We start from the raw sequence: 12310 nt of genomic DNA on the forward strand, positions 1-12310 counted from the left end.
TTCAGCCACTAACTGACTCTATAATGTTGAGCAAGTCATGGAGCCTCTCTGAGCATCTGTTTCTCTTCCTCAAAATAACAAAGTTGTACAAAATCAGAGTTTCCCAAACTTCAGGTAGGAGATTTCTGGGATCATGAGCTGCCATACAGAAGCACCACAGCTGCCATTTTTAACATAATATTGCTTTTTGCAGGTATTTATTGTAAAACGAAATGATCACCTCATAAATGTGAAAGCACAACCTTTGGGGTTCATAATTTATTATAATGAATACATAGTTCTTGCAACTGAAAAAACTCTCACGTGCCAGGCTCCTTCAAGCATCCCTCAGACTCTCATAGGGAAACTCTTAGCCTAGATGATCCCTGAAGGCCCTCCAGCCCTGGCATTCCACTGTGAAAATCCCAGATCCCTGGCAGCCTGGATAACCCCTGGGGAAGTTTTCTGACACTGTGCATGAGACTAGCTCCCTCTGCATGTTCCTATCAAGGCATTTACTGTGCTTTTCTGTAACCCTAGTGAAGTCTGTCATCCCTGGTAAAGGCAGTGGCTGAGCATATTGCCCGTCACTGGGTTTGAGTAACAGTGCTGGCACAGTGAGCCACTTAACAATGTTACTTCACATCTCTAAGACTCAGTTCCTTTGTCCACAAAAATGAGGTTAATTGTTCTTCAGTAAATGGCATCTCAAAACCAAAAAAAATGTCAAAATTCACTTGAGTGGGGAAGGCAGAAGAGATGTAAAATGGTGGCCCAGAAATGTTGGAGTCAAGGGAAGAATTTGCCAATTGGAGGAGAGGAGCATGTTTAAAAGCAAAAGGAAAGAAGCCACCCACTCATGGCACTCAGTATGTTTATAATGACTCTAGCTGATACTTATTTAGTGGTTACTATTGTGTGAAGTGCTTTCTAAGCTTGATTTTATTTAGTCCTCACAGTCATTATTATTCCCACTTTACACAAGAGGAAGTTACAGTCCATTGAGATGATGTGTCTTGTCCAAGAACACAACTAGAAAGTGGCAGAGCAGGGACTTGAACTCAAGTCTGTCTGACTCCAGGAACCATGTTCTCATCCCCGATGGCAGGGAGTTCCTGAAATAGGTTCCGTGATCACTACTCCTGCAGGCCCTGAGCTAGCTGCCCAGTCTGCTCCACAGGCTCTGTCGCTTGTCCTATGACTAACTGAATAAGATTCCTGATAAGACATTCACAGCACAGGCCTTAGCTCTCTTGCAACTGTCAACTTCCTTTTGAGTCTTCTCCCCTCCTATCTTTTCCTTCTGATGCCTCATGAATGCATCAGTAGATTAATGTACCCTGGCCACAGTCTTCATTTTGTCACAGGGAGCCAGTACCCCTTCTCCTGCCAAGGAGTGGCAGTGGTTCTGGGTGACCTATGCCAAAAGCAAACTTGGTAGCTTCTTAATGGAGTTCCACAGTGGGGCTTCAAGGAGAGAGCCATACCAAGAGAGGGAGTCTGCTTCATCTTTATTATACCGTCGATAACTGGGAAATGATCAGCCTGTCTTACAGCTCTAGTGGAGGTCAAAGGAGAGAGAGTGAATAATATTCATGTACACACATGAAGCATACGTGAAGTGTACATGTCAACAAAATTCATATGTACAATGAAGAATTACACTAAAAGCAATGCTTTTCTCTAGCATTTATAACTACTTCTTCTCCATTCTTCTCTTCCATGGGTCCTTTCTTCCATTATTACTGATCTCCTATTTCTGTCATTTTTATTTTGTCTCCCAAGTCCCTCCGAATTCCATCTCCTTTCTCTCCACCAGTGCAAATTATAGGGCATCTTTAGGCCCTAAATCCAGTGGCTTGTTCTCTCTGATCCAACAGGTTGGGTCAGTGATTTGGCATGACTTGGAATAGCCACCAGAGAAAAGAGACCTGTCACCTTAGTTCTTACTTACCTTTCCTTGGTCAAAACCGAGTCCTCATTACCTCTCTCTCTCTCCCAGAGATCTCCAGCCATCTTGGGACAGGTAAAAGCTAAATGGGTCAGCATCTCCACAGTTAGTCTTCTCTGTTCACAAGCCTCTCACCAGGCATCCACATCAGGGTGGCCATAGCTCTAAGGACCATTGCCCTCAGCTGGGTCTGCCCTGGGCCAGCCTGCAACTGCCCTACAAATGGGAAAATTATAGATGAGCCAGGAGACTGGAGCAGCAGGTCAAGGAGATAAGGGCTCTGAATGAAATATTCCTTGCCAAGGGCCAAGACTTTTCCATGATTCAAGATATCTCCACCTGAGCTCTTTTGCAACCCAGAATGAGGGGGATCAGAGTGTTCCCAACCCCAGAGATTGTTGTCCTTGGCAGGAGCCATGGGATTGAAGCCTCCTCAGCAATGGCAAATTCAAGGACATTAGACTTTTAGCTGCATTTGGGGGACACTGGGCCAGGGCTCACCTGTCCCAGATGGGCAGTGATTATAAATCTGACAATAAATAAATGCTTTATCCTGAAGGAGCTTAACTCTGAGCTTTGAAATTTAATTCTTTGTGCCTCTGCCACAGATCTTCTCCTCTCCCCTCTCTGGAAATGAAGGCTGTAGATTTTCTACAATATCAGGGAACCTGCCCCGATAGTCACGTAGGTTCTTTTCTATTTTCCCTAAGCATCGGCCGGGTTGAGAAATAAAGGGACAGAGTACAAAAGAGATAAATTTTAAAGCTGGGCATCCAGGGGAGACAGCACATGTCGGTAGGTTCCATGATGACCCCTGAGCCGTAAAACCAGCAAGTTTTTATTAGGGACTTTCAAAAAGGGAGGGCATGTATGAATATGGTATGGGTCACAAAGATCACGTACTTCACAAGGTAATAGAATATCACAAGGCAAATGGAGGCAGGGCGAGATCACAGGACCACAGGACCGGGGTGAAATTAAAATTGCTAATGAAGTTTCGGGCACCATTGTCATTGATAACATCTTATCAGGAGACAGGGTTTGAGAGCAACCAGTCTGACCAAAATTTATTAGGCAGGAATTTCCTCTTCCTAATAAGCCTGGGAGTGCTATGGGAGACTGGGATTTATTTCATCCCTATAGTTTCGACCATAGAAGACGGCCACACCCAAGGGGGCCATTTTAGAGACCCACCCTCAGGGGCACATTCTCTTTCTCAGGGATGTTCCTTGCTGAGAAAAAGAATTCAGTGATATTTCTCCATTTGCTTTTGAAAAAAGAGAAATATAGCTCTGTTCCACCCGGCTCACCGGCGGTCAGGGTTTAAGGTTACCTCTCTTATTCCCTGAACAATTGCTGCTATCCTGTTCTTTTTTTAAGGTGCCCAGATTTCATATTGTTCAAACACACATGCTCTACAATTTGTGCAGTTAATGCAATTATCACAGGGTCCTGAGGCGACATACATCATCCTCAGCTGACAGGATTAGGAGATTAAAGTAAAGACAGGCATAGGAAATCACAAGGGTATTGATTGGGGAAGTGATAAGTGCCCATGAAATCTTCACAATTTATGTTTAGAGACTGCAGTAAAGACAGGCATAAGAAATTATAAAAGTATTAATTTGGGGAACTAATAAATGTCCATGAAATCTTCACAATCCACGTTCTTCTCCCTGGCTTCAGTCGGTCCCTCCGTTCGGGGTCCCTGACTTCCCGCAGCCTACAAAGCTGGATTCCAGGTGTTTTCAATTCATTATTTAATTAATCAGTCCGCGAAGTATATAGTTAGGTATGCTCATCATTTAGGAAAATTAACACACAAGAACCAAAAACTATACTTTGGTATAGAAATTCACATTACAAACAGAGCTTCTTTAAAGTGAGAGCCCTAAGTATACTCAGGATATGATTTGAATTGTAAAATATCTTTGCTTAACCACAACTCTTTTGGAATACACATAGAGCACACAATGAAGGCCAGTTCAAAGCCTGAGTGTCACAGATCCTTTCTACAAGACGATCCAAGGAAATGGTTCCCAGACCTTAGTATGCATCAGAGTCACCTAGAGAGCTCATTAACATGCAGATTCCTGGGCCCTCCTCCAGAGCTGCCTTATCATTATCTCTGGGGGTGGAGCCCAGTAATCTCTCTACTTAAGCAACTCTCCAGGTGACTGGATGCAGGCAGTCCAAGAGCCACACCTGTGCTAGGTCTTAAAGCTGCAGTATTGCTATGCCTGGAACAAAGCCGCCCCACAGCTCCTGGCCCATTGCTCAGTGTGAGGCCATCCATGCAGAAGCCTCCTTCCACTCAAGAGCTGGACTCCAGGCTCCTTTGACGCCAGCTGCAAAAGCCACACACCAGCTGCCCCAGATAGCTAAGGTACAAGCCCCTCCTAATCAAAACCTCAGGCTTGAAATGCGTGCACAATTACACAGATGGCAAAGCAGAGGGCCACAGGTGAGGCAGGACTCACCCAGCAGCAGTGGGCAAGCCAGAGAGCCATGTGGGGCAGAAGGCCTGCTCTTCTGGTCCCTCTGCCAGCCCTGCACAGCCTCCAGGTTTCTGCTACATGGCTCTTCCTCTCAGGATGAACTTGAGAATGAATCAGGTGTTCCTGTTATTATCTGTCTCCAAACATTGTCTTTCTCCTTCACACCAGTCACAGTTGGTAGCTATGTAGTATTTTTTGACATTTGTCTTTCCAACTAGACGATGGACTTATTGAGACAGGGGCCTGTTTTGTACACCAGAGTGTCTAGCACCTAACACAGTGCCCAGCGCATAGTAGAAAGTCAATACATATGGACAGACAGAAGTTACAATGATCTCTTCTACATAATAGAAAATAGAAATATTGAAAAAAAAAAAAGAGAGAGAGAGTTTTGCCATGGCTAGAAACAAGTCTATGCCATGAAGCCCTGGGAGGCAGAGGGAACTCGCTCTCCCTCGGGCCTCAGTGTCCAGATTGAACTAAACAGGCTCTCCCTAGCGTTCCAACTCATAACAGTCTATAGACTTTAGAGAATGGATTGAATAGAAAATGACTGAACATTAGACTTCCACCTCTCTACAGGGGGTTGGGGTCCTAGAGGCCACCTGGCTTTATGGCTTCATAGCTCCCTCTAGTGGCCAGGGCCATGTTTCACTATACTTTTGTGATGGTCTTTGCTTATCAAATTGAGCTGCAATCAGTTATTTAGCTGAGTTAATAACTGAGTGTTATTAAACTGAGCTTAAGTTAGTTTAGAGGTCTGGCTTGAGTATAATTAGTAACTTACATACATGTGGAGAGTATTAAACCCATTGAGATTGTCGTTTATTAATTCAGCAACTCATGGCCCAGTGCCTAATCTATACCTGGGACAGTGCCAGGTGAAAGGATATAGCAATGAGCATGTCAGGGATCTTCACTGCCCATGGTGCTTATATCCTAGGGAGGGAAGGAGACATTCAGAAATTATGCAAAAGTAAGGTGTACACCACTGGGGTGAGAGTCAGGAAGGAAATATGCAGAGCATTCATGAAGAATATGAGTGGTGGCCCCTCTTCAGGAAGGCTTCTCTGAAGAAACAACATTTCAGCTTGGGTTTGAAACATGAGGAATAATCATCAAGGCAAAAGTGGGAGAGGGATTGGAAGGAAGGAAAAGGCAAAGAACTCTAGGCAAGAAAGAGCCCCGTGAGCCTGAGGTAGTGAGAGCGGGCCAGGGTTGCCTGGGTAACGAGCAGAAGACAAGGCTGAAGAAGTAGGTGGTGTTATTATTCCCATCAGTTTCTCACTAATGTGGAAACTGAGGCCTGGAGATGTGACATGAGCTGGTCATGGTGATGCAGCTTCTGGGTAGTGATAGAGAAAAGGGGGCCTGGTGCAGCCAAAGTGGATACTGCAGGATGGAAAGAGCTGGGCCAGGGAGACAGAGGCATGGGGTGGTTTGTGGGAGGGAGGGAGACACACAGTTCCCAGTGTTCAGACAGCAGTTCTGGGAGGGACTCAGCAGTCATCTAGGCCTCCTTGTCCATTTGCCAGGGGAGAAAGCAGTGAACAGCAAATCTCCTTCACCCACATCCCCAGTAGCCAGGCCTGCAGCAGCTGGGTCCGCACCACTGCTCCCCAGAGACACTCCCACCAGGCTCCCACAGCCTCATGCAAAGCTCCAGTTCCCACGAGCACCTCCATCTCTCATCCAAACTGTCCTCTCTCAGCCCATGCGCTCTTCAGTCCCAGGCTCTGTTGCCATCACCCTAGGGAGCAGTCCTCAGGAATGAGCTGTGCATGATGGGACCCTGCCCTCCCTGCCACCACCCCCACCCTGCTGCTGCCACTCTGAACTCCTGCCATGTCTCTCCTTTTGAGGTCTGCCCACTGACTGTTCTCCTCCTTCATACCACATTTCCCCATCTCCTAGCCTGGCTCATCCTCCAGATCTTGGCTTAGACATCCCTTCTTCCAGAAGCCAGCACCACTCTCCCTGGAGCTCCTCTTCTGAATCCCCCTGGAGCACTGATCACACTGCATATTGGTTTCCTATTTCCTTGTCCACCTCCCCAGCTAAACTTGAGCACCCCCAGGTCAAGGACTACATCTATCCCATTTTCTCCTATATCCCAAGCAGCTAACACGGTGCCTGGGCACTTAGAAAGTGCCCAGACCTATTTCTTAAATAAATGAATGAATTAAAATAAATGACTCTAAGCTGAGCCACCTGCTTTTTACCACCATGCATTGTCTTTCTCATCTCCATCTGCCCATCAACCTCTGCCTTCATTATGTCTAACAATGGCCTCCCTACTGCTGTAAAATAAAGAAAGCAGTCTGCCTCAGCCCAGACAGTGACTGGTCAGTCTTACTCATGGCAACTGCTGGTGTCCCCTAACCTCCCAGGAGAAAGTGCAGTCAGAAGCAATAAGGAGTTGTCTACATTTCAGACTTGTTAGACATTCTCTCCCCCAAAATGTGTTTTCCTGGTGACTAGGAAAGCATTTGAAAGTTAGATTTTTTTTTTTTTTTTTTTTTTTTTTACCAATTTATACAACATTCTGAAGCTTGGCTTCCTCTGAGTGAGCCTCCAAATCATTAGAGACTCCGTGGCTAAAAACCCCATATGAGACATCTTGTGCAGGGTAACCCCAATATGAATAAGCTTATTCTTCAGCTTGCATGCAAATGAGATCCTGGTGGTTCTGTTCAATCAATGGCATCTATGTATTGAAGACAAACTATGTGCCAGTCTGCATCAAATGATTCTGATCTGTAGAGAAGAGTCAGCTTTATTCCTGCCTTTCACAGAACTGGCCTTCTAGCAGAAATTGTAGAATTAAGCAACTTATTACAATTATTCAGTGACACGCAATGAGATGCAAACTGAGGAGGATCCCTGAGCACCCTGAAGCTCCCTAGAGTGACGGCAACAGAGCCTGGGACTGAAGTACCCATGGGCTGACAGAGGACAGTTTGCATGAGAGGTGGAGGTGCTAGGTGCCAAGATAGCTCAGCCTGAGTGTCCTGGCCTGGGTCAAAGTGGCTGCCCTAAAGCTGTGACCTTTGGGCTGAGAGCTAAAGGATGTGTAGGTGTTCACTAGGCTAAGGAAGGGAGACAGTGTGTGCAGATGCAATGTGTGTGTGCACATGCATGTGTGTGCACGTGCATGTGTGTGCATGTATGTGTGTGCATATGCATGTGAGCATGTGTATGCTACAAGTGTATTGTGTGTGACACATGTATCCATGCATGTGTGTGCATGTGTAAGAGCATCTGTATGCCACAAGTATGTTGTGTGTGCATGTGTATGTTACAAGTGCATGTGTGTGCGGGTTGCAGATGCATGTATGAAAACATAGATGCCATGAGTATATTGTCCATATATGTGTGTGTCCATGTGAGAGCATATGCAGGTGCATGTATGTGAGCATGTGTGTACAAGTATATTGTGTGTACATGTGTGTGCACGTGTATATGAGTGTACATATGCCACAAGTACGTGTGTGCAGGTTTCAGGAGCATGTATGTGTGTATGTGTTCATGTGTCCCAAGTGCCTGTGTACTGCTTATAGACACTCTTCAGCCTTTACATCTCCTTCCTATCACAAGTCAGTCATTGCGAAGTGGATTTCAAGCCTTCTCCATATGGTGCAGTGTTTCCAAGCCTCTTTTGGATCATGGATCATTTCAATTAACAACATAACAACAACAGCTATTCCATATTAACTGCATGGCAGTCATTGTGCCAGACATTTAATGTGTGTTCTCTCATTTTCTTCTCCAGCAAACCCAAGAGGCAGGCCTATGGTTATTGTTCCATTCTACAGAAGAAGAAACAGAGGCTCAGGGAGAGGAAGGCTCTTTCCCATGGTGGCCCTGAGCACACGTCTGTATGATCCAAAGTATATGCTCTAATCCACTAAACTCTTTCCTGCCACCAGAGCAAGTGACACAGCAGATTGACCTTATAGCTGGTCCCCCTCCCACTGTTAACTACAATATTCTCCTAGCAGTGAATGAAAAGTCTTCAATGAAGTTCTGTTCCAGCTCAACCACTGATTCACTGTGTGACACTGGAAAAGTCTCCCACTCTTTGTTGCCCTGGAGCTTGCTGAGCTCCATCACTCCACATGTAGAGCTTAGCACCACCATCCACAGACGGCAGGCAGGTTACATAATCTCATGAAATGCCTGTTTCCTCATCGCTAAAATGGAGCTAACAATGGTGAACTCCTGATAGTACTGTGGAGGGACTGACCAAGCTCATGTGTGAAGAATGCTCAGCCCTGTGACTGCCTCACAATGTATGCCAAATAAACTGCAGCTGTCGCTGATACTGAGCACACAGGAGAGCCAGAGACCCGAGAGCACCAGCTTGGGAATCAAGTGGACCTGGATTCAAATGATTAAAATGCTCACTTTGCCTTCTAACGGCCGCGTGACCTTGGCAAAAGTTATTTAGCTGTCAAATTTTCCTTGCTTGTAAAATGGGAATTAAAATAGCACCTACTTCATAGGTGTGTTTGAGGAATACATGAGATAATACACATAGCATTGCCCTATGAAAGTTAACATCATTACTATTTGCACATATTGAGTAATATTATAAATAAGGATTATGTGGGGTCTAATTTTGTTCCAGTTCAAGGTTTTAGAAAAAAATAAATAGAGGTATCTGGTTTGGTCAGATTTACTAGACATTGTACTGTTTGTAAAAAATTTAAAAGAAAAAAAAAAAACTGGACCTGTCTCATGGGTCAATAGAAATTCAATTTCCTTTTGGCTGAGGCCAGCGGTTCTGTGCAGTTTATTCTGGTGCTGGCTGGTGGTTTGGTTAGGTTCAAGGCCATGACCATGAGTAAGTGATTCACTCTTGCCAAAAACTGCAATCATGGTCATATTCTAAATATTTATACTAAAAGAAACCAAACCTGCTCCACCTTCAGGGGTCACAGGCACCACTCCCTCACATACTGGAGTTCATTCATTCATCCAGCTCAGGCTTATTAACCATTCACCTCATGCCAGACACCAGGCACTGGTCATGCTGGTGGCTAATGGGACAGAAACCTGCTAGCAGCTTTGGCCAGTTTTGGAGAAACAACCGAATCAGGGCCCTCAATGACGGTAGCTGCACCTGGGCTGTGCAAGCTCCTACAGAGAATGCAGGCCATCTGTTTGATGCATATCACAATGTGGTCTGTTCCAGCTGGGAAAGGCACTTGGGGATTGTCTCGGGCAACACACACCCTTTACAGCCACTGAGATCTCACAGCTGAGCTAAGATCCTGCCCTAGATCTGCACCTCTCCCTCCCTCCTAGATGCCCCAAGATTTCCTCCACTTCACACAGAGCAGGTGGTCTCCAGACATTTTAGCTCACAAATGACTTAAAACATAGTGATAATGAGAACTGAAAAAGTAGTATCACTCATAACAGTATCTTTCACTTACTGGGTGATTTCTGGGTGTCAGATTCTTCGTTAAACATTTTATATGGTATGCCTCATCTAACATTCAAAGAACATTATTGGTTAGGTCATTATTATCCCATTGTACAGAAGAGGACACTGAGGTTCAGAGAGAAGAAGGGATTTTCCCATGTTAACACAGCTAGAAGTTGCAGAACTTAACTTTATCTGACTCCAAACCCAGTGCACATGGCCACCACACAATATCCCCTCGGTGGGACACACAGCACAGGGGACCTGCCCTCCTGTACCCTCCTCCTGTGCTTACCTGGCCAGAAACAGTTTGATGCCTGCAGCTAGGAGGGAGGAAGAAAGAGCAGCAGGTGGGCAGAAAAGAGGCTTCAAATCTAGTCCTTGGCTTTAGCACCCACTAAAATCCAGGACTATAATGAGCTTAAGGATGATGAAGAAAGACAGCAGTGGAGAGCACACTGGTGAAGAGATGGATGGGTGGGTCTACAGACTGTTCCAGTGTCTGCTCCAAATGAAGGGTGGCACCAGGTGCTGGAAGAATACCTGTGTCATGTGACCTGGGGCAAACCATTTCCTATCTACTAGAGAGGGAGCACGGCATAACAATTAAGCCCATAGCCTCTGAAGCCAGACAACCCAGGATGAAACCCTAGCTCTGCCTCTTACCAGGAGTGTGACTTCATACAGTATTTAGCATACTAGGCATTAGCTTCCTCTTCTGTAAAATGGGCATAATAATACCTGTCTCATAGTATCATTATGAAAACTAAATGAGTTAACACACAGAATACCCTCAGGACAGTACCTAACACATAGTAAGAACTATATGCATTTTTGCTAAATGTTTAAAAATTATGTAACCTAGAGGTTGTAGTACCCAACTGTTTGAATTAAGATGCTTTTGGCTGCAAAGTAACAGAATATCTGATCCTAAGTGGTTTTAATAGAAAGTTTTTAGTATTAGTTTCTCATTAGTGTAATGAGAATCCTCCAAATGGAGATGGTTCCAGGCTCAGGGAGGTCCCAGGAGCTCAGGATCTTCTTATCTCTCACCCTCCCTTTGATGGTCTTCCACAAATCATTTCCCATCCTGGCCCAAGATGGCTGCCACGGCTCCAAATATCACATCTCATTACCACAAAGCCAAGTATCACATCCAAATGTCACAAAGCTACATCTAGAAACAGAAAGTAAGGAATAGGGAATCTCTTGCACTATGGCTGTCTTATGAAAGAGAAACTATTTCCTAGAAGCCTCTCTGAAGACTTCCTTTTTCTGTCATTAGCCAGAACAGGGTCATGTGACCACCTCCAGGCCCTGTAGAAGGCTAGCAAAGCAATATCCTGGCATTTCTGTCATAATATAGAGCTGGGCTCCACAGCAAAGAAGATGGGAGGAAGAAGAGTAGTTGAATAGGCAATCAGCAAGCCTTGCAAGACAGTCTTGAGAAGGAAATGTGGGGAAAAGTGCAGGAACACTGTGAAAGAGTTAACCACTTCCACTGTACCTATATAAGATATTGTTCTCAGAAATAATCATAGCAATAGCAATGTTTCTCCCTGTGGGTTAGAGGTAGAGTCTATAGAAATGCAGGATGCCCCGTCTCTACTAAAATACAAAAAAATTAGCTGGGCGTGGTGGCATGCACCTGTAATCCCAGTTACTTGGGAGGCTGAGGCAGGAAAATTGCTTGAACCTGGGAGGTGGAGGTTGCAATGAGCTGAGATCGCGCCATTGCACTCTAGCCTGGGTGACAGAGAAATACTCCGTCTCAAACAAACAAAAATAGAAATGCAGGAGGCCAATAATTCTAGGTTGTCCTGTTCTTTCCCCATGGATATGGCAGGCAAGGGAAAAATAAAAGGAAACCGACTGCCCTGACACTAAAACTGACATTGTATGGCCTCATAATAACCCAGGCCTGGAAAACAATAGATCACCAACTTCCCCTCTCATTTTGGTGGATTATAAATAAAGCCTGGAGGGAAAGTAATGAAATTAGTTTAAGAATAGTGATAGGATTCCTTTGGCCAGGCGCAGTGGCTCACGCCTGTAATCCCAGCACTTTGGAAGGCCGAGGCGGGTGGATCACGAGGTCAGGAGATCGAGACCATCCTGGCTAACACGGTGAAACCCTGTCTCTACTAAAAATACAAAAAATTAGCCGGGTGCTGTGGCAGGCGCCTGTAGTCCCAGCTACTTGGGAGGCTGAGGCAGGAGAAGGGCATGAACCCGGGAGGCAGAGCTTGCAATGAGCCCAGATAGCACCACTGCAGTCTGGCCTGGGTGAAAGAGCCAGACTCCGTCTCAAAAAAAAAGGATTCCTCTGAAAGCAGAAAACCTTTATTTAGAAAATACCTTGTGGGCCATTCTGTAGTGGAAAGTCAGCCCTCTGGCCATAGTCTAGATCTGAGCTCAGCAAACATTTTCTCTAAAGGGCCACATAATAAA

General features: G+C 45.3%; 1 protein-coding gene across 2 annotated transcripts in view; it reads right to left on the bottom strand.

Annotated features, from left to right (window-relative positions):
• Positions 1-12310, bottom strand: part of SH3TC2 (SH3 domain and tetratricopeptide repeats 2) — a 139047-nt gene that overhangs the window by 25690 nt on the left and 101047 nt on the right. Inside the window, exon 17 of one of the 2 annotated variants that reach the window (XM_058440008.1) lies at positions 2000-2146. The exons of the other annotated variant lie outside the window; for it this stretch is intronic. Within the exon in view, the coding sequence (XP_058295991.1) occupies positions 2111-2146 (36 nt within the window). The 3' untranslated portion in view covers positions 2000-2110. Of the gene's footprint in view, positions 1-1999; positions 2147-12310 lie in introns of those variants that run through there. 2 annotated transcript variants of the gene reach the window in all.

This window comes from Hylobates moloch, unplaced genomic scaffold (assembly GCF_009828535.3).
Source record: "Hylobates moloch isolate HMO894 unplaced genomic scaffold, HMol_V3 SCAFFOLD_6, whole genome shotgun sequence".
NCBI classification, from domain to species: domain Eukaryota; kingdom Metazoa; phylum Chordata; class Mammalia; order Primates; family Hylobatidae; genus Hylobates; species Hylobates moloch.